At 41.0% G+C, this 21,883-nt stretch overlaps 2 protein-coding genes and 2 long non-coding RNA genes across 5 annotated transcripts in view; 2 read left to right on the forward strand and 2 right to left on the reverse strand.

Moving 5' to 3' along the window:
• Positions 1 to 21,883, reverse strand: part of LOC118221903 — a 136,980-nt gene that overhangs the window by 8,513 nt on the left and 106,584 nt on the right. Inside the window, exon 2 of the long non-coding RNA XR_004764214.1 lies at positions 11,831 to 11,835. This is a non-coding gene — a long non-coding RNA (uncharacterized LOC118221903). The remainder of the gene's footprint in view (positions 1 to 11,830; positions 11,836 to 21,883) is intronic.
• The window catches only part of LOC118221886 (CD209 antigen-like protein A), a 36,584-nt gene continuing 15,590 nt past the window's right edge, over positions 890 to 21,883 (forward strand). The window contains exons 1-2 of the mRNA XM_035407325.1: positions 890 to 1,599; positions 6,378 to 6,479. Coding sequence (XP_035263216.1) covers positions 1,479 to 1,599; positions 6,378 to 6,479 — 223 coding nt within the window. The 5' untranslated portion in view covers positions 890 to 1,478. The remainder of the gene's footprint in view (positions 1,600 to 6,377; positions 6,480 to 21,883) is intronic.
• Positions 7,733 to 8,798, forward strand: LOC118221900. The gene is made up of 2 exons (XR_004764209.1): positions 7,733 to 7,974; positions 8,379 to 8,798. It is a non-coding gene; the product is annotated as an uncharacterized LOC118221900 (long non-coding RNA).
• LOC118221881 (alanyl-tRNA editing protein Aarsd1-like) overlaps positions 9,772 to 21,883 on the reverse strand; it is a 56,873-nt gene continuing 44,761 nt past the window's right edge. Inside the window, exons 12-15 of one of the 2 annotated variants that reach the window (XR_004764198.1) lie at positions 13,006 to 13,113; positions 12,645 to 12,913; positions 11,843 to 12,535; positions 9,772 to 11,276 (exon numbers count right to left, since the gene is read on the reverse strand). The gene's annotated coding sequence lies outside the window, so the exon portion shown is untranslated. The remainder of the gene's footprint in view (positions 11,277 to 11,842; positions 12,536 to 12,644; positions 12,914 to 13,005; positions 13,114 to 21,883) is intronic. The other variant, XR_004764200.1, reaches the window with a different exon arrangement.

The raw sequence follows: 21,883 nt of genomic DNA on the forward strand, positions 1-21,883 counted from the left end.
ACCCAAAATGGCCTCCGCGAATATGGGTGCCCTTAGGGTACTGTCAGCTTTACCTGTTCAGACCTCCCCCTGATACACTTCCTCAGCACAGGTGGAGCAGTATTTACAAAACTATCACTTTCTAAGCTGCGTCAACGCCAAATGCACCAAACCTCCTGCAAACACAGCGCAGACAATGAGCCAACACACTATCAGGATCTTTAACACACACTCCTGCATAGCTCACATTCACACTTCGCTCTTTTCATTCATACACATAACAGTTATTTCAAACACGCAACACTTATCACGAACACATAACACTTATCACAAACACATCACATTTATTTCAGGCATACCATCACATCAGACTCTTTTCTCTTACCATAGCTTTTTACTGTAGTTTTAGATTCTTTGGAGGAGAGGCTTCGTTTTTGCCTCGGCCTGGGCAGATACACACTGCTCTTAGATTCAACTAGTACGTGCAGACTTATAAAAAGGCTCTGCTTACCTTACTGCCTTGTGGCCACTGTTGAACCAAGAGTCAGCAGTTCCGTCCAGACGTTCGGCTTCCCCGAGCCTCTCCTGACTGGCTCGCCAATTCAATGTGGGAAAAACAGGACCCAGCCTGGGCCAGAAGGCTTGTTGAATACTTCTTCAAAATATACACTTCACAGAGTCTGATTATTGCAGGTAATTCAAAGATAACATGCAAGAACCCGGGCTGATCTGCGCATATCAATACAAACACTCTCAAAGCATTCCACAAGACATTTCACAGAAAACACATAAGACGCACACACACACAGACAAGACACACACACACACACACACACACACACACACACAGACAAGACACACAAGACATACTGAACTCCCCTGGGGCCGAACACTCCCTTTTATTCTATCTTGTTAGCTCCTACTGTTGTGGAGCTCAAGCTTGGACTTTCCCTCATGCTTACATCATGTTACTTTACTCTTTCCCATACATCATTGTTTCTCATTTTTCAGACACCATTATTTCCAAGCCCCCTTCCTTTATTTAATTAAAAAATAGGCATTCCCTTCTCTTATCTAAGTCTTCCTCCCCTTCTTGGCATCAGTTATGTATTCACCTCATTTATCTCCTACTGGATTTTATAATTCACAACACGTTTGTATGAAAGGCCTAGTTTGTATGCCAGAAGCTGTGCTTTCATTGTATATGGACTTTTACAGCTTGTGTTTTATATTTAGTGCAAACCTCTACAGATTATTACTGTTTTGACCAAGATCTGGCCACTGCTAGTTCTACATATACTTCTTTTGTTAATGATATACTTGGTGGTGATGGTTGGTGATCTTAAATGCATTTCCTTCCCAAAGGTGGGTGTCAAGCTCTGATCAGCTTCCTGGTCTCTCAATGCGATTTCCTCTCTCTGCTCAAGTAGCTCAGACCACAGTGACACAAAATATATAAAAAGAAATACCGGATAGAGCACTAGCAGCAGTTGTCAGAAATGGCAGCATTGGTCTCCAAAGATTCAGAGGGTATATACACTGACCTGGCCAGTCCAGACAAAGATGTGTACAGCACACTGGGCCAGACCTCACTCAACAGCCCAGGAACTCAGCACACAGGTAAGAACACCTGCACAGTGTATTAAAGAGCAGAATAATCAAGAGATCATTGTTGCTTTTAAATGAGTTTGTGGAATCTATTTTTTATTACATCAGGGAAAACTAAATAGAATCCACAAATTATTTTAGTAAGAGTTCAATCCTCAAGTGTGAGCTGTGAGCTCGTAGCTCCAAACTTGCACCTAGAGCCGAGCTCCCAGCTCCCAGTTTCCTGATCTGAGCTCACACCTCATAGCTCGCTCATCCCAGCTCCCAGCTCTCAGATCGTACCTATCAGCTCACTCTTGCCCGAAGACCTCTTGTGTTACCGTATATTAATTTAATTTGAAGAAATATTAGAACATATCAATTATTGCAATGTGCATCATTGTAAGACGCAAAGGGAGGTTAATGCTGGAGTTAGACATTTTTATGTTAGAATATATTTTTATTACATATAAATGTCAAGAGACCATTAGAAAACGCTTATTTGTGTAAAGGGGTTAAACGAGGTTATTCTTGGTTAGTTTGTGTGGAGCTCTGAATGACTAAGTTACATGTGGCAGTCTACCCATTTTGCATTTAGGCTTATTTGATATTTTAAAATAGAAGTAGGCCTATGGATTTTAATTGTAATTTAATTAATGGATTAAGATAAACAGCTCATATAAATGGCGACACTCATCCGGAAGCATGGACGTGGGGTGGGCATGTAAGTTGCAAAAAACTGGCTATGGTATACCCAGGTGTTGATGGTGCTACCGCCAAGAGGTAAATATTTTTCTCGACTTGTAGTGTTACTGGGGCAGAGTATGCACAGTCAAAAATGTTGAGCATTGCCATTCATATTAGTCAATTGAAGACACAAATATAGACACATTTTTAAAAAGTGTTTATATCTCATTCTTTCTGGTTGTCTGTGACTGTTGGCCCTAGTTTTCCATTGACTCAGTTGTCATATCTATTTTAAACTGTTAAGCGAACAGTTTTCTTGACGTCAAGAAACCATTTTAGAAACTTGAATGTGACAAACCACCTAGCGTTTCTTAATTTGAACATGAATCTGCTGGTATCTGTTAGCATAGCTTGACTTTACCACTCTCCCCCCAAAAGTGTGGCTGTTTTCCCCAATATATACATAGCCGCACTCCTCAGCCTGACTCGGCTGACTGCTAATTACTATTCTCTTATTTATTTAAGCTTTATTTATACAGGGTAGGTTGACTGAGCCTGTATGTTCTTTCATAGCAATGCCCTGTTTCACACACACTTAGATACCCAACCACACAAATAAATTACATAAAATCAGTAGTACAATATAGATAAAAACATAATAAGTTCAGAAACAGTCATAGTGACCAATTGCATGAAGTTCTCTGCTTTTTATCACTGATTTAAATTCTCAAAGAGTAACCAGGTCTGTGAGCCGAACCTCCCTCTGTAAGCTATTCCAGGCAGATAGTGCAGAGAAGTTAAAAGCCTTTTTACCTAGCTCAGTACGGACAGTAGGAACCTTTGTTATCAAAGTATCTGTTATCCTTACTGGTATGCACTCTAATTCTGGGTCAAATAGCAAGAAAGGTAGCTCAGAAGAATACCCAAAATTGTCTTATAAATGAAAACATACCTGTGGCTAAGTCGATGCATGGATAGGGCGAGCCAACCAAACACTGAGTACAGTGAGCAATGATGAGTGAGGCTTCTACTTGTGATAAATCACAGGGCTCCATGATACACTGTGTCTTATCATGTGAAGACGATAGTAACATAGGTTACCATAATCACGAACTGGCAATAAGGTAGCTTTGACAAATGTACATTTAAAGAGAAACTCGATTTATTTCTAAAGTAAATACTCAACTTGCGTTTCTTAATCAGATGTTGGAAGTGATAGTAAAAAGCTGAGCATCAAGAAAGAAACCTAAGTATAGACTGTCACAGGCTCAATAGATTGGCCTTGTAAAGTGATAATACTTTGGCTTAATGATGTGTAGCCTACGTACAGTAGTATTCGATAAAACCATAAGCTTGGCCTTTTCAGCATCCAGAACAAGTTTCAGGTGGAAAAACTGAGCCTGCACCAGATTAAAAACATGCTGCAGTTTCTAAAGAGCCTTATTAGGGGTAGAATCAAAACAGTATACAGCTGTCAGTATAAAATGAAAAGCAGCATCTGGAACATTTTCACTAAGGCAGCTTATATAGATAATGAACAAGTCACAGGAGTAGATCTTCAGACTCTTGCATTTGAATCTTCACCCTGCTGACCTAAACATTTTGTCATGGGTCCTCTGACATTCAGATATCGCCATTCCCCCTGCCCTGTAAGCCCACTCCTTCACTTCAGTAGTCAAACTGTATACACCAATATTGGTTTAATTGCAGTTTAGACCATAGTAAAATGTTTACTGAAATGTTTACTGTTTAGTGAACCTGTGTTTATACATTAACTGAAATGGCACAACCAAGTACTGAACTGCAGAACTGAGATGTTTCTTTACTGTGCAACTTGTGCATACAAGTCCAAAGAGCAGGCTCAGTGATGCGTTATCTCTGTTACCATGTAGATACACTGTTTATTTATTGCATACCACAGCAATATCAAAAGCACATCCTGTATTTTGTCTTTAAAATATTTTAAGTTTTGTGTTTCTCAGGCATTGTGAGTGCACTGATGGGCCCCACTATCTGGATAATGCTTGTGTGTTCCATCTGGAACTGTGTAATCGGCCACCATTTCACCCGTGGATTGAGGGAGGGTTTCTGTGGACAAGGTGTCCCCTGCTCTTTGCTCAATAGTGACACCCCTGGTCAGTTAGTAACCTGCGATCTCTCTGTGCCGGTTGCATAGTTTTTCAGTGCAGAAAATGCATGGCATAGAAATGCTTTTTGGGCTACAATCAGGGGTTAAATTGGGGGTGGACACGGGTGGACGGCGTCCACCCACCTTTGGTAAATAAATAAATCATTTTGACCGGCAGTTTTTTCAAATAACTATGACAGTCCAGTTTTTCGTATGCTACAGTCCATGTGTTCCCTCTAGCCAGTTACTCGCTCAACCAGGGAAAAAACTCAGGAGGAACAATCGTCTATATAGACAGGCACAGAAAGAAAAATATCGCTGATTGTCTTGATTGTTTGGAAGCGGACGCGGTAGGTAACTTCATTAACATGTAATTTCATCTAGGCTATGCAACATTTTAAAGAGAATGAATAAACTTTGATTGCTTGAGCAAAATCATCAGGTTGCTGGTCAGCAACTAAGCTAGGATTGAACAGCTATTTCCCACATAACATTTTATTCAGCGGCGACTGGTGACTGATGAGCTGAAAATTGGTGGGGCGCAAAACTTTCCTTTAAACTAATCATTGATCTCAACCTGTTTTCGTTAGTAATTTTCCTTTATTATCAAGCATGCCAACGATCAGACTAATCAAATGGCAAGTAGTCTAACACACAGCGTCTTCATACCGTGTTAGGGGGATTCAATTATAAATTCAATTTATCCGTTAAAAATCCGTTTTAATCACCAAGTAGTCTACACTTAATAAACAAGACACACCAGTCTGTTATCTACCGTGTTAGCTTTCAGAATAACCAGCAAAAACAAAACCTGCAATTCAATTTTGTTTACAATATTTGCAATACGAGGGTGGAGAAAGAAGTGCGGAATGTATCCACAAATAATGTTGATTAAAAATGTGCCCAATTTCATATTGCAAATGAAAATACATGTAGGCTATAAGGCCTAGGCTACTTGATAAAACTGCCTATTTGGGGAGAGCTGGCTATATATGATAGTATTCAGTAGCCTATTTTATGGATTAATTGTATTGATACTCATTGCTTAGTGATTAAAACTGATTTTTCTAAATCACATTCATCATTTAATCTCCCTAACACAATGCGAAGAAGCTATATGTCCCTTTCCAATTGATTAGTGAGATGCTTGCATGCTTGTTAATCACTGAAAATGAATTAAAACAGTTTGAGATCAACGATTAGTTTGAAGGAAAGTTCTGCGCCCCACCAATTTTTAGCTCACCAGTCGCCGCTGGTTTTATTTTGTTTCAATTCGACAGTTTAAGAAAGATGAAAGACAGGAGGAAGAAAGAAAGACAGGAGGAATAAAGGGAGGACAAAAGAGGATGACGACAGATTATTTTTGGGGGTAAAAAAAATAGTATTAATGACACTCAATGAACTTGAAATATTTTATGTAAAAGCTTGCATCAATATTATACATTCTTTTTAAAACATTGTTTCCCTTCATTACAATTTTGTGCAAGATATATTAAAGATACAACTATTTTGAGCTGAGACATTCATTGTACCTTTTTTCACCCACCTCCCACGGGATCTCAGGGTCCACCCACCTTCCAAATCCCAATTTAACCCCTGGCTACAATGAAAATAAGGGGTAGCTGACTGCATGCGCTTGTCTGCTGCCTCCTGAATGGACAGAGGCTCAAATCCTGCACACTTGCTTTTCTTCTGAAGAGTTGAACATTTTTTGATCAAATGTAGTCACATAAAATTGAAATAGAAATGGAGTAGGCCCACACTCTTATATTTATTTAGGTGTGCAGGCCTCCTGTATTTTTATTTAGTGAATATTTGGTAGTTGCGTAGGTGAAAGAGTTTGCAGTAGTGGATTTTTTTTTTGCTGTTGTAAAACTTGAGTTTACTGCAGTATGTTTGGTTTGAAATTAAAATAAAAACTAGCAACAAGAACAACAATATAAAACATAAAAGAAATGAGACATTCTGCTTAACTTGTCTGTTTTCTTGACCGCAGAGCACAGTGGGCAAAGCTCATATCCCTACAGACGGGTTGCAGTGAGTCTGGGGCTGCTGTGTGCTCTCTTATTGGCTGCCACAGTAGTCCTGTGTGTCCTCTGTGAGTAACTGTCTGTGTCTCTTTACTGTGATCCTGGTAAAATGTCATTTTAAAGTAAAAAACAGATCTGTTCTCTCATTTTACAAATGAATATCATATAGTGGGATTAACTTTTGGGCTTTTGGGCAATCCCCTCTGTTTTCACCCAGCTATTGATGTAGATTCATTTTAAGAAAAATAAATGTTTTTAAGTAATAAATTAGTTACTACATAAGAGCTAATATGTGATGTTGATGCCTTTATCATTGTTGGTCATTATTTTTTTCCAAAGTCCATTCAACATTGTAGTGTTTACTTTGAAATTTGCCTAGAAAAAAATTTATATGTAAAAAAATCTTACATAAAATCTTACATAATTTATATAATTTGTCACCTATCTGTATATATATATATATTTTCATTCACATTGTTAAATGCATACTGCAATATTCTTATAAAGCCCAAATAAACAAAAAAGATTGTTCCTAATTCTCTAAAACTGTGTAAATTAATACATTGACTTAACAACACAAATTAAAAATTCTTAAAAAACTTTTTTACTATTTTGCCTAAATTTATTCATTCACAATTCACAAACTTAACAAATGATGTGATCAACCTATGGGCTTAAGCTTCTGTCTCCACAGATTAGCACAGTAGTCTGTATCATACTGAGGTGAAACTCCTTAATCGATACTTTTCTCCCTAAAGAATGCATTTTCCCTTGTGTATTAGATACAAGTCTATCAAAGAAGTATTCAATGTTGGAGAGAGATCTGGAGAAAGTCCAGCTACAGAGTAAGTACAATGAAGTATTTAAGAAACTCCTCTTTTAGTGCAGGACTGTCCCTCCAGTTCACAGTGAGTGGTGCTACTCTGTTGTCCATCTGCAGAAAAGCATTTACTTTTACACTGTTACATATGAAAAGATCATTCTTAGAGTCTGTTGCTTGTTCTTTCTGTACAGGCAGTGTGTCTAACCGCTGTTTACAGGGCTGGGCACAGTTCTCTTCAAAGTTTTACTGCTTCTCTAATGAGACGAAGAGCTGGGAAGACAGTCGCAGTGACTGCATTAAATGGGGAGCTGACCTGGTGATTATAGAGAGTGAAAAGGAACAGGTAAGGCTCTGTAAAATAATTGTGAATGAGTGGATGGAGATAAAACTGACAACATGCATTCACAAGAAGCCACTGTAAATGTAATTATGTAATTATATCTCATATTGTGTTGGTTCATACAATCTGACAAGTTCAATATTACCACTATGGGTGAATCGCATTTATCAGTGGGGTGTGGCTCATGCTGTAGCTCAGTATCTCACAGATCCAGAAAGTGTCAGTGTGGACTGTTTGTCTCTCAGTGTCTACATCTACAGAGTGAGCAGTGAGGGTCATTCTGTGTTTGTTTTCAGTGGTTCATCAATGAACAAATAAAAACCATTACCTGGATTGGACTGAGTTACTCAGTGGATAATGGTAACTGGCTCTGGGTGTATGGAACCCCTCTGCAGAAAGGGTAAGACTTCTTACAGAAACAGCACAGGACGTAAAAATATAGACAGACACAATCATGTATAATTTTAAACAACATCTTGGCAGATCAGAAATATGAATGTTCCTCTGATGGTAGCCAGTCTAAGGTTTGTGTTACTGCAGTGAAGTATGTCACTGGATATGTTTATGGTTATGATAGTGCATATGTGTACTTGACCCTTTTTATCTTTAATATTGTTCTGTATTTACGATGAGGTTGATTTAATGAGTACAGTTAATCCAGAATTATCTTCCAACAAGATATTTCCGCTGTCTGAACTCTCTCATAGATGGCAATAGACAGAGAATGAGAAGGAGTCACTGTATCTCCGTAGGAAACAGCAGAGAAATAGAGCTTCTGTGTCTCAGTCTTTGCTTCCTTTACAGATCCTGGGGGAAAGGAAAGTCAGATGGTAAAAATGAATCTGGTTGTGCCGTGATTGCCCCTAATGCGAATGCATGGGATGCTTTTGACTGTTCTAATAAGCATAATTTCATCTGTGAGACTAATGCTCTGCTCCCCTAAACCATTTTTTATCTTTGTATGTTTTTGGTTCTCTCATCTTGTGAGAGGCCGTTGACCATGCCAGGGTTGACAGTCAAACACAGGACCAATAAGCAGACCACAATGTTACTGTTTCTGTTGGGAATATATGGAATATACATACTGCTGTCTTTACTAGAAATGTATCTGTGAGACTAAGCTTTGTTAAATGCATTGAAATGACTGTACATGCAGAGTAGATTTAAGCTATTACATTATTGGTTCTATGGACATATTGTAAGTATAAAAAATCAAAAACCATACATTTGAAATGGTCCTCATCTTGCTGTTGTGATACTGTAAATTTAAATTGAAATCGAGAAAAGCAGTCACTGCTAAAAAAGCAAATGTGTTCATTGGGCCTCATTTATCAATAATTTCATAAATATGCACATAAGTTTCCTCGTAAAATTATACAAACGAACAACTGCCGCCGCATTTATCAAACATTCGGAGGCACTTAGTTTCAGTCTTATCCCCACGCGTATGCTGATAAATCCCAATCAGTCGTAAATTGGAAGCGTGTTCACGGTCGCCTCATTGTAGCGCACCTCACGCGGTGACAGGGGGTTGGCCAGTGGGGTCATCAACCACTGCTTCAGCGGGTAACCCATGTGTTGGAATGGCATAAGATCTTCTTGTTTGCCTCGTTAAGTCTGGCTCTAAGATGCTGCACAGTCTCAATTTAGAAGGGTTCTAGGGAATCGGAACCAACTCATGAGCCACTCGTCATCCTCGGCAAAAAAGTCACACCAGTCCCTGAAAATGCGATCTCGCCGAAGTGCTCTTGCCAAATCCTCTAATAGTACAAGGTCCGCCATTGCAAGCTTGGACTTAACAGCATTTTGGCCATTTAAATTGTATTTCTCATCAAGTATCGAAAAAAATATAAAACTGCAATTATGAAATCATAACAATTCTTTGTAATGCTATTACTCATTTCAAACATTTTTGTTTTACTTAATTAAAATAGTATTCACGACCAATTTATGTTAGTTTCCTTATAATTTATCTTTCTATATGATATTTCAATATTTCATGACAAAATACGTAGACAAAGAAGCCCATTTAATGACCAATTTCATCAATAAAAGTTAAAAATTCAAGTTAAAAGACGAACTGCGGAGTTTACACACACTCTGCGTGTGGTCTCAGGTTTTCGTAAATTTCCTTTGCACATCCGATCAAGTTGGACTCCCGAAAACTTTGATAAATCCCAGTTTTCATGTGTAAATGTTGGTACAAAGGAATTACGAGAAATTTTGTTCGTATGTTGCTTGATAAATGAGGCCCATTGTGTGAAAGTATGAGCTAATAGAAAGTGAGTAAGTAGGTACTGAGAGCACTATCTCATAAATGCTCTCCAAACAGAGGCTGTGTCCTTAAGACATAAGCCACATGTACCCACAAGTAAACAAGTGGTATGTGACTCTATGACTTAAATTCAATAAACATTTATCCTCAACTCTGATTTACAAGTAATATCCCTGCTTTATAATCCTTGCTGCAATTGATAGTCAAATTTAAGGACTAATGTTTATTGAATTTAGGCTCATGTGGTTCCTGTGTTACCTTAATCTCAATCTGGCTGTATCACAGAAGCAAGTCCATAAGCTAAGAGTGTGTGTAAATGTTACATTAATACTCATAAATACCAAACTGATAAAGTACTAAAAATTATATTCCATGCATTTTTGAAGACTTTTCAAAGTGTATTAAACTGTGTCATTAAAGTTTTTGTTATTCTGAATGTTAGTTTGCTGCTGAAATATTCTGCTTCAATTTCATCTTTTTCTTCTTTGTAATCATTTGTTTCAATCATTTCCTCATCACTTCAACATGACCAGATCTTACAGGATAATCTGAGAAGTGGTGCAGTTCAGCTACAGTTTCCTAATTTTATTGGCAACCAGCACAACTTTCCTTAAAAGTGGTGACTCACACTTTAAAGGAAGTTAAAATAAAAGCTTTACGTAGTATATATAATGCTTTCATAAACTTGACATAATGGCTTCATGCATACACAAATGTTGTGCTTCATAAAGGGTGGCAAAACATCTTTTACAACATTATGCCAAATGTGACATAACCAACAATATCACCTGGCTAACAGCTAAACATTATAAAGGGTGCATAAAACCTGCTTATGTAGGATCCTAGGCTAACTGTGATATAACTCATGATGTCACTTGATGTCATGAAACAGTCCAAATCAACCCGAGAGAAGTGAGTCCCCTTGAATGCTGTTACAGTTTTACTAAATATACAGTAAATTACACATTTAATAAATTAAACACAGTGTGTATACGCGCGCGCACACACATGCACACACATTCACACACACACACACTCTGTCTCTCGCAACTTAAATCAATCAAGCATGCACACAATTCCTTCCAGAGTCTACAAGGGGAATCAGAGACAGCTACTTTCAGGAGCATCAAAGAGGTACAATCAGGGCAGTCAAACACAGGTACTGCCAAAGTTCATTCATTCATGGAGATCAAGCTGACACTTTTGCAAGTATGATACTGTAACTTTTGGCTTGCTTGTACCACCAACAACTTGAACTGCAACATTAATAAGGAAACAATGCCAAATTCAAAAGCACTTTATACTTACCACTATGCATATAACGGTTATAAAATCTAATATAATAAATTTACTTTGGATTTGGGCATTTAGTTTGTTGGTGAATGCTAAGAGGAAGGTACGAAGGGCCAGTAAGGAACCAAATGGGCCTATTGTCAGGGTTCTGTGTCTTCCCCTTGTTATTCCTGGTTGGGCCGCCAGATGGCGGTACCTCTGCTTTGTGTCCTGTTAATTGTTTTATTGTTTCTAATTATCCCATTAGTAGTTGCTTATTGTCTCGTGTTCCCTTCCCTCTCTGTGGCTTGATTGTTCATTGTGCCCTCCTGTGTCTCGTCTGCGTCAGGTCTATTTAAGTCTCCCTTTTCCCTGACTCAGGTGCTGGATCCTTGCCTGCCTGTTGCGTGCCCTTTGCTTGCTTGTTGCCTGTTTCTTGCTTGCCCTATGCTTGCTTCTTGTCTGTTCCTTGCCTACCCGTTGCCTGTTGCCTGTTGCCTGTTCCTTGCCAGCTCGGTTCTCTACGTTTTCTTTTGGGATTTTTGTATTTTTGTTTTCCCACATTTTTGAGGATTTTCTTTGTGTTTGTTATAACCGCCCTGCGAGGCTTTCTGTTCCCTTTGTTCCCTGTAAAGTAAAGTCTTTGTTCTTTCTACTTTTGGAGTCCTGTATTTTTCCCCGCACTCTGTGCTTGGGTCCATTCCCGCACCCCCCCTGACACCTATTTCCAATTAATTCCAATTAATTCCAATTGAAAGCTACACATAAATTGTTTACACATTTGTCATAAAATTAAACATATTTTCTTAATAATAAATAATAAAATTATAAAATCACACATGCAATACTGAAATGTTGCACACATTACACATTACATTTCTATTACTGATACTATACTATATAAAATTCAGACATTTTTATTATAAACTACATTCACATGTAAACATTATAAAGATGTCATAATACTTACCATTTACATTTAATACAACTTTAATTTGTAATGAAAACAGAACTCAACACTATGAAAATTAACATGCATGGAAGATGACAGTGCATGACAGACATATATATACATCTGGGTTTTTTAAGTTGAGGCAGGAAAAGGCATATGTCCTGCAGAAGACCAGAGGATCCTTTTCCAATTTGGTTGGTCCGTCTGCAGAGGCAGTGTATGTTCACCTCAATAGCGTGAACTGCCTTGGCTTTGGAGCACCTTGCAGTACTGGGGAAGGGTATCAGAATTCCAGCCGGAAAAGAGGCAAAGATGTGAGTCTGCATAGCTGGCTGATGGTTCTGGAGCACGGAGGGATCCTCACCTCTGCAGAGAGTGAGACTGTTGCAATAGCAAACAGTCCACAGTCTGAGCCACCCGCCTGCTGTTGGACATCAGGCCACTGCAGCCGGACACTCTTCCCTGGAAAGGCAAGAAGGCATGTAACCTGTGCAATGAAATCCTCTGTCTTATGCTGCCCTAGAGAATCAAAAACATTAACTGTACCTACCTTACAGCCGACATTACTTACCGTAATCCAGCGATTTGCAGAGACATTAAGAATCTCCACAAACCCCTGAGCTGGTGTAGGTACGGTGGACGGCAGGGAGGGTGGTTGCATGGAGCCCTCCTATATATGGATGCAGCATCTTCATAAGAGCCTGGGCGTGGTCGATGACCTTGTCATCCAACCGTGTGTGCTGGCCGAGAAATACGGCCCCCAAAGTCCTCCACCCGTCTGTTCAGCAAAGCTGCACAGGTCTTCCCCCGTTGGACACCAGTGATGACAACATCACTGTCCTGAAAATTACTTACTGAGATATAATATATTAACCTCATAAAGCTGAGACAGTGTGTTAGTGATTATGGATTTTCAGTTATTGAAAAGTTACCTCCAGTGCACCCTCCTCCAACCCAGAGCACAGTATTTTGGGGTCATCTGAATGTCCTGACTCAGCTGGAGAGGATGCACAACTTTCCTGGAGTACAGTGCATGTCATCTGGTGGATGGATAGATAGATATGCAATCAATAGATTGATCAATAATAAATCAATCAATTGTAACATCAACGCAAATCACAAGCATATACAAGTAATAAGGGGAAATATATGATGATTGTCTTTTCCATTCACCTGGGATTGATGAAAATAGGTGAATGTGTAGATGAAAAGAAGAGGTGAAAAAGAAGAGACAATTAGGTGGGCAATTTGACATTGTACCTGAAGCGGGTCCTCCTCCAACTCAAAGTAGTGCAATTACAGGTCATCTGAATGCACTGACTCGGCTGGAGGGGGTACAGCCTCCTCGGTGGGTTGGCCTGCTTGTGATCCTAAATGGACAATTCAAAATGATTTAATAAACTTGGACACTGTGTTTTTTAAAAAACAAAAAAAAACTTTTGTTGACATATTAAACAACATGCAGTTGTCATACTCATATGCAGGGGTTTCACTGAAGCATAGGATGTTTTTGTTTTCAGTGGCTTTCCATCCATGGTCTCCAGCTGCACCAGATTGTTGTCCTCAACCTCAGTAACCCTATGAAAACACATAACAACAAAGAGATTTTGTGGGTAAAATTATGACAAGTATATTGTGTCTAAAAGAAAATTCCAGGCTAAAACAATTACATCATCATCAAACGTGTTGCAGCTATTTATGGTTCATTTTCCTTCAATTTTGTCTAACAGTAAATATTCACCTATATTTGGTTGGCCAATCAGGATCCATTGTGCGCGCAGGCCTTCCACACTTCCTGCCATCCTTCGTCAGGACCTCGATGCCTGGAGAGATCTTGAAGCACTTGGTCTCCTTCTTAGTCCTCCTTTGGTAGGCCTCCTTATGTCTCTCCTGGGCCTTCTCGCCATTGGCTCTCACCTTGTTTGGTTCACTTCATAATGTTCTGTAACACATCTATTTTGATACTGGTTGTCTTAAACAGCATGCGACTACATCATAATCACCCTGTCCAAAGCCTCTCCATCTTTCTCAGCCCTTACCTGAATGTACTTTTCCACATCATATGGTGGGGCGACGTAGCTCAGGGGGTAAGACCGATTGTCTGGCAGTCGGAGGGTTGCCGGTTCAAACCCCGCCCTGGGCGTGTCGAAGTGTCCTTGAGCAAGACACCTAACCTCTAACCCCTAACTGCTCTGGCAAATGAGAGGCATCAATTGTAAAGCGCTTTGGATAAAAGCGCTATATAAATGCAGTCCATTTACCATTTACATCACTCATCTGGAGCAGCAAATTTTTAAATTGCATTGAAAAAATAGAAATACCAATAAAAAACAACTAAACGTACTGGGTATTGATTCTGAAAAGCAGTAAAATTTAACTCCACAAGTGTTTATGCGTTTTCCCTTGCTCACCCTTTTGAGTCTGCGGTGACACACGTTGACATGTTTACTGCAGTCTTTAAATGAAACTAAACCTGGTGAGAAGAACTGCAGGCTAAGAACTGCAAACCCTAACTGAACAGGAAATGCTGTGGTTGTAGATAAGGGCATGTTGCTTTTCTTATGCCATTTGACTCTTATGAAGGATCTTGTTCACTTGACTGAAGCCCATTTATCAGTGGGGTATGGCTCAGGATCCAGGAGTGCGTTGGTGTGGACTGTGTTTCTCTCAGCTCTCAGCATGGGAGACACTGTGTTCTATCTTTGTTTCTATTTTTTCCTTTTTGGGCCGCCAGTTGGCGCCACTTCTCAGTTTTTGTATTTCTGTTCATTCCCTCATTGGTTTCCCATGTTAATTGTATTATTGTTTTCCATTATTTGTCTTGTTATTTAATCATCGTCCCAACCTGCCTCTCGTTATCCCTTCCCGCTTGTTTAATTATGTATTGAGTTCACCCGTGTCTTGTCTATTTAAGTTCTTTGTCCCCTTGACTCGGGTGCTGGTTCCTTGTGTTCGTTTCTGACTGTATGTATCTGTCCGCGTTGGTCCTGCTAGTGTGTTTCTGCCTGCGTTCCTGCTTGTGTGTGTTCCGCTTGCCCGTATTCTGTCCTGCCTGTATTCTGTCCTGCCTGTCTTCCGCCCTGCCTGTGTTCTGTTCTGTGTTTTTCAGTTCTTAAGAATCTTTTTGTGTTTATGGTTTTGCCCCTCGTGGCCTTTTGTTTGTTCCCTGTTTGTTATTTAGTAAAGTCTTTGTTTGAATTTTCCTTTTGGAGTCTCCCGTGTTTTTTCACTCTGTGCCTGGGTCCAACCCCCCGAATCCCTGACACACTGGAGTGATCTGGGTAACTCAGAACCAGAGGAGACCCGACTCTGGGTTAATGTACTGTAGCTCCCCGCCAGAGGGGTGGGAAATCTAACGGACACATTACAGTGGATAAATACACATTCACAGGAGAATATGGAGAGGATGAAGCAAACAGAACACTTGGCAAGAAACCACCATTGTATATGAATCTTCACAACATGTATCCATCTCTGCACTTAGTTTTTCCGTCTTTCCTGTACACCTATTAATTACACATGTTAACCATTGACTGTCCAGTAGTCAGTATGGTGGGAGGGGTCTAAACACCATGCAATCCAGTATAATTACTGACTAGACGGACTGATTCCTTAACTACGATCTGCAGTCATGCAGTGCTGTAACAGGGACACAGAATGGAGACAACACTCACTTGTAGGCAGAAAGCGAGAAGTAGAGCTGTTTCTGTGTCTCATTCAGCCTCTGTGCTTATCTTACAGGTTTGGGTGGAGGGGAGAGCCGGGTGACCACTGCATGAATCATGTAGCACCTATATGCAGACTGTGTAATTACTGTGTCTGCTGAGAATGCATAGACCAATACATATAGCTTTTTTTAACCAAACGCCTGCTTCAGATTGGCATTCTGCTTCCATAAACATTTTTGTGATGATTAATTTTTTAAAAATCAATACATGGAAACGTTTTATTGTGAAGCTTAAAATGTACTGTTACTCTCAGTTACCGTGACAGAGGTTGACTAGTATGATGCACTGTGGTTAAATATGTTTAAAAGCAGTGGATCCGCTTTCTAATCTCATCATTTATTTGATAATGCATATAATCACTTTCTTTGTCTTTTGAAATCTCCAATTTCCTCACATGTCCATGTTTCAGTGCTAAGTACACTTTCAACAGTTGAGGCCACAGTGATTTTACCCATCTATTGTGCCAGTGCATCACATTAATGACAATGAAATCACTAGATGATCTACCTCATTAAAATCCCTGGAATGTGAATATGGGACATTAATTCTTCATAGCACGTATAACTGTCATGAAGACGTTAAAATAATATAAAAATGAGTAATCATTGCTTAATAGACATTACACGAGTCCAACTGAGAAAAACGCTTGTCACCATTCTGGTTTGCAGACCCAGCACAGGGCTGGGGTTGGGTTGTAATAAACCCAGCTCAGGGTCAGGGTTGGGCTGTAATGTAACCCAGCACAGGATTAGTGTCAGGGATGAGCTGTAATGAAACCCAGCACAGGGTTAGTGTTGGGTTGGGCTGTAATGAAACCCAGCACATGGCCAAGGTCAGGGTTGAGCTGTAATGAAACCCAGCTCAGGGTTAGTGTCAGGGTTGGGGTTGTCATGAAACCCAGCACAGGGCTAGGGTTAGGGTTGGGCTGTAATGAAACCCAGCACAGGGTTAGTGTTGGGTTGGGCTATAATGAAGCCCAGCTCAGGGTTAGGGTTGGGTTGGGGTTGTCATGAAACCCAGCACAGGGTTAGGGTTAGGGTTGGGCTGTAATGAAAGCCAGCACAGGGTTAGTGTCAGGGTTGGGGTTGTCATGAAACCCAGCACAGGGCTAGGGTTAGGGTTGGGCTGTAATGAAACCCAGCACAGGGTTAGTGTCAGGGTTGGGCTGTAATGAAACCCAGCACATGGCCAAGGTCAGGGTTGAGCTGTAATGAAACCCAGCTCAGGGTTAGTGTTGGGTTGGGCAGTAATGAAGCCCAGCTCAGGGTTAGTGTTGGGTTGGGCTTGTCATGAAACCCAGCACAGGGTTAGGGTTAGGGTTGGGCTGTAATGAAACCCAGCTCAGAGTTAGTGTCAGGGTTGGGGTTGTCATGAAACCCAGCACAGGGCTAGGGTTAGGGTTGGGCTGTAATGAAACCCAGCACAGGGTTAGTGTTGGGTTGGGCTGTAATGAAGCCCAGCTCAGGGTTAGGGTTGGGTTGGGCTTGTCATGAAACCCAGCACAGGGTTAGGGTTAGGGTTGGGCTGTAATGAAACCCAGCTCAGGGTTAGTGTCAGGGTTGGGGTTGTCATGAAACCCAGCACAGGGCTAGGGTTAGGGTTGGGCTGTAATGAAACCCAGCACAGGGTTAGTGTTGGGTTGGGCTGTAATGAAGCCCAGCTCAGGGTTAGTGTAAGGGTTGGGGTTTCCATGAAACCCAGCACAGGGTTAGTGTTGGGTTGGGCTGTAATGAAGCCCAGCTCAGGGTTAGTGTCAGGGTTGGTGTTGTAATGAAACCGAGCACAGGGTTAGTGTCAAGGTTGGGGAGTTCATGAAACCCAGCTGAAGGTTAGGGTTGGGTTGGGGTTGTTATGAAACCCAGCACAGGGTTAGGGTTAGGGTTGGGCTGTAATGAAACCCAGCACAAGGTTAGTGTTGGGTTGGGCTGTAATGAAGCGCAGCTCAGGGTTAGTGTCAGGGTTGGGGTTGTCATGAAACCCAGCACAGGGTTAGTGTTGGGTTGGGCTGTAATGAAACCCAGCTCAGGGTTAGTGTCAAGGTTGGGGGGTTCATGAAACCCAGCACAGGGTTAGTGTTGGGTTGGGTTGTAATGAAATCCAGCTCAAGGTTAGGGTTGGGTTGGGGTTGTCAGGAAACCCAGCACAGGGTTAAGGTTAGGGTTGGGCTGTAATGAAACCCAGCACAGGGTTAGATTTGGGTTGGGATGTAATGAAGCCCAGCTCAGGGTTAGTGTCAGGGTTGGGGTTGTCATGAAACCCAGCACAGGATTAGTGTTGGGTTGGGCTGTAATGAAGCCCAGCTCAGGGTTAGTGTCAGGGTTGGGGTTGTCATGAAACCCAGCACAGGGTTAGTGTTGGGTTGGGCTGTAATGAAACACAGCTCAGGGTTAGTGTCAGGGTTGGTGTTGTAATGAAACCCAGCACAGGGTTAGTGTCAAGGTTGGGGAGTTCATGAAACCCAGCACAGGGTTAGTGTTGGGTTGGGTTGTAATGAAACCCAGCACAGGGTTAGTGTCAGGGTTGGGGTTGTAATGAAACCCAGCACAGGGTTAGTGTTGGGTTGGGCTGTAATGAAACCTAGCACAGGGTTAGTGTCAGGGTTGAGGTTGTAATGAAACCCAGCTCAGGGTTAGTGTCAGGGTTGAGGTTGTAATGAAACCCAGCTCAGGGTTAGTGTTGGGTTGTAATGAAACCCAGCTCAGGGTTAGTGTTGGTTTTGGCTGCAATGAAGCCCAGCTCAGGGTTAGTGTCAGGGTTGGGGTTGTCATGAAACCCAGCACAGGGTTAGTGTTGGGTTGGGCTGTAATTAAACCCAGCTCAGGTTTAGTGTCAGGGTTGGTGTTGTAATGAAACCCAGCACAGGGTCAGTGTCAAGGTTGGGGGGTTCATGAAACCCAGCTCAAGGTTAGGGTTGGGTTGGGGTTGTCATGAAACCCAGCTCAGGGTTAGTGTCAGGGTTGGGGTTGTCATGAAACCCAGCACAGGGTTAGTGTTGGGTTGGGCTGTAATGAAGCCCAGCTCAGGGTTAGTGTCAGGGTTGGGGTTGTCATGAAACCCAGCACAGGGTTAGTGTTGGGTTGGGCTGTAATGAAACACAGCTCAGGGTTAGTGTCAGGGTTGGTGTTGTAATGAAACCCAGCACAGGGTTAGTGTCAAGGTTGGGGAGTTCATGAAACCCAGCACAGGGTTAGTGTTGGGTTGGGCTGTAATGAAACCTAGCACAGGGTTAGTGTCAGGGTTGAGGTTGTAATGAAACCCAGCTCAGGGTTAGTGTCAGGGTTGAGGTTGTAATGAAACCCAGCTCAGGGTTAGTGTTGGGTTGTAATGAAACCCAGCTCATGGTTAGTGTCAGGGTTGGGGTTGTAATGAAACCCAGCACAGGGTTAGTGTCAGGGTTGGGGTTGTAATGAAACTCAGCTCAGGGTTAGTGTCAGGGTTGGGGTTGTAATGAAACCCAGCACATGTTTGTGCACCACTGCGCTAGCCAGGAAGCTGCTCAGCTGCAAGCCTCAGGCCCCCGACACCACAGGGAGGCGCTTGAGAAGAGAAGAACAGTCCTGTCCATAGATGGAGCTTGTGTATTATTTTACAACGAGGAACATAGGGTTCATAAGCAGTAATCCAGTGCTCAAATTAAAACACAAGGGGGCAGATATTACAACAGATACATGCTGGCCAGCTGCATGTATAAGAACACTGCACTTCTTCAAATGAACACTTCTGTGTGACATTTCTGTCGTTGTGGCTTGTTCAGGCAGTAATAATGACAGTTTAATTGTTTTGTTTTGCTAATGCTTCTGGCCAAAGAGAAAAGTGGACAAAGCTCACTTCCCTACAGACTGGCTGCAGTGTGTCTGGGGCTGCTGTGTGCTCTTTTATTGGCTGCCACATTAGTCATGTGTGTCCTCTGTGAGTATGAAATACAATATCTGCGTGTTTATAGTATGATACACTGGCAAATCATTTTGTGTAAATGAAATACACTGAAATCTGAAGATGAAATCTATACATGTCTTTGTTCACTTATACTTCATGTCATGAGTCTCAATGTTTTATTCAAACAACTACATTATCGCATCACTTTATTCTTTCCTTAAAAATTAAGCGAGGTTGTTACTGCTAACTTATATTTCCCATTAAGAAATGAAAATGTACATTTGCGTTTGACTGAAGGGGCAGCAATAGCACTTACAGCAAAAACAAAGTACCAACCTGTATGAAACGGAACATCCTACAGTGCTGAGATTGTGACATTTGACTCCTGCAATGATTAGTGATGTGAATGACAAGATAAAATAATCAATTGGTTGTGCCTGTTAAAATCAAATATTCCTATGAGACCTCCAGGTGTTGGAGCACTTCAAGAAAAGCTAAAAGTTAGATTATTATAGCTTGTAATGCACACTCAGTGTAATCACAATTTGGAGACGGACAACATATATCAAAGTACAATTAAACTATCAAAAATACAGTCAAATTGCTTGTAGTAGCCTATATTTCATTATTAAGATTGACGCTCTATTAACATGCAAGTTCTAAGTTTAAATAATGGTGTTAAAAGGCTGCCAGGTGGCAGCATGAGAATTATACTCACTGAGCACATACCATCTAGATTTATTACACTTTCAACATTCATTCATGCCAAATAAATTCAAATAAAATCGCTGCACAACACTAACTATTGTGCACATGGGGGTGACTATTTGAATATTTTGACTGATCCCTATAAGCTAAATAATCGCTCACAGTTTTGCCATAGAAAGACGCTATTTGTACCAGGTGTACAATGGTCTAAATACTGTAGATGAATTATATCCTCTAACAAACTATTTTAAAAATGTTTTGAATGCTGTTGGCAGCCTTGGCTTTTCCCCTGGAACTATGAGAATAATAATCTGAATAATAATGCGGGGATGGACGATGTTATCTGCCAGTTTAATTGTTGGCGGGGTGTACACCGCATGTATACTACACTGTTAGGTGCTTTTCAGGGCTTCCCACAGAAATAACAACAAACCGTCTTTACAAACTTTAATCTTTGTACCATCGGACCTCATGTAAACACATAGTTCACCTACAGCTTTGAGTTGAGCAATCTCAAAACGTCAGCGTCTTGTCCACCAAGGGGCTTCCGCGAAGGGATCAAAGTTAAGACACCAAATGTTGAACATGGCTAATCTTCCTAATATGGAATGTCCAATTCACAGCTATAGTCATACACAGTCTCATCTGCTGATTAAGCAGAGTGTAGACATACAATTCTCCTCTGAGACATGTGGCATCACCAGCCTGCTTCTCACACTGTAGACCACAGTGCTACTTAGCTCACGTAGTGCAACTGGAGGAAGACCTTTTATATGCTGCTTGGGCATGCAGTCCACATGCATCCAGTGAATCAGAGTGGGCTGCTAAAAAGCAATGAAACACAGACCCCTATGTGATTGAACCCTCCCAGATTGGTAGCTCCATAGGGCTTTGCAGAGTTGCCCATTGTGTCACCCTTTGGAGCTAAGGGCCACAGTTGGCACTGGCATGATCTGGATTTGATCCAAGTCTCTCTGCTTCTCTTACAGATTCTGGAGAAGTGGACAGCCAGATGATCATTTCTGGTTTGACAGTCGGACACAGTACCAAGATGCAGACTGTGCAGTTACTGTGCCTGGTGAGAATGCATGGATGGACACACACTGCTATTCGTACCACTGGTTTATCTGTGAGACTGATGCTCTGCTACACATCAGTAGTTGTTTTAAGTCTTAATAAGAACATCTGCTTAGTGATAATGTTGCAATGTAAAAAATAGACCGTGTGCTCAGTAACAGCTATGCTAATGGAGGATGAGAGACTTATAAACTCATTGCTATCAGAGCAATAGATTAAACACAGCTACTGAACAATGCTAGGAAATAAGCCAGGAATTTCATGTGAGCATAACGCACACTGTGAAAATAAATATTGTGCTTGACTGTGCTGAAAGGGTTCACCTTTACTTTTGCATGTATAGCTTTAAGTGTCATGTAGAAACTGTGTGATTGCTCCATCTGTCTGCCATATTATTTCAGTATACAAACTGACCAGAAGA

Source organism: Anguilla anguilla, chromosome 2, assembly GCF_013347855.1.
Source record: "Anguilla anguilla isolate fAngAng1 chromosome 2, fAngAng1.pri, whole genome shotgun sequence".
Taxonomy (NCBI): Eukaryota; Metazoa; Chordata; class Actinopteri; order Anguilliformes; family Anguillidae; genus Anguilla; species Anguilla anguilla.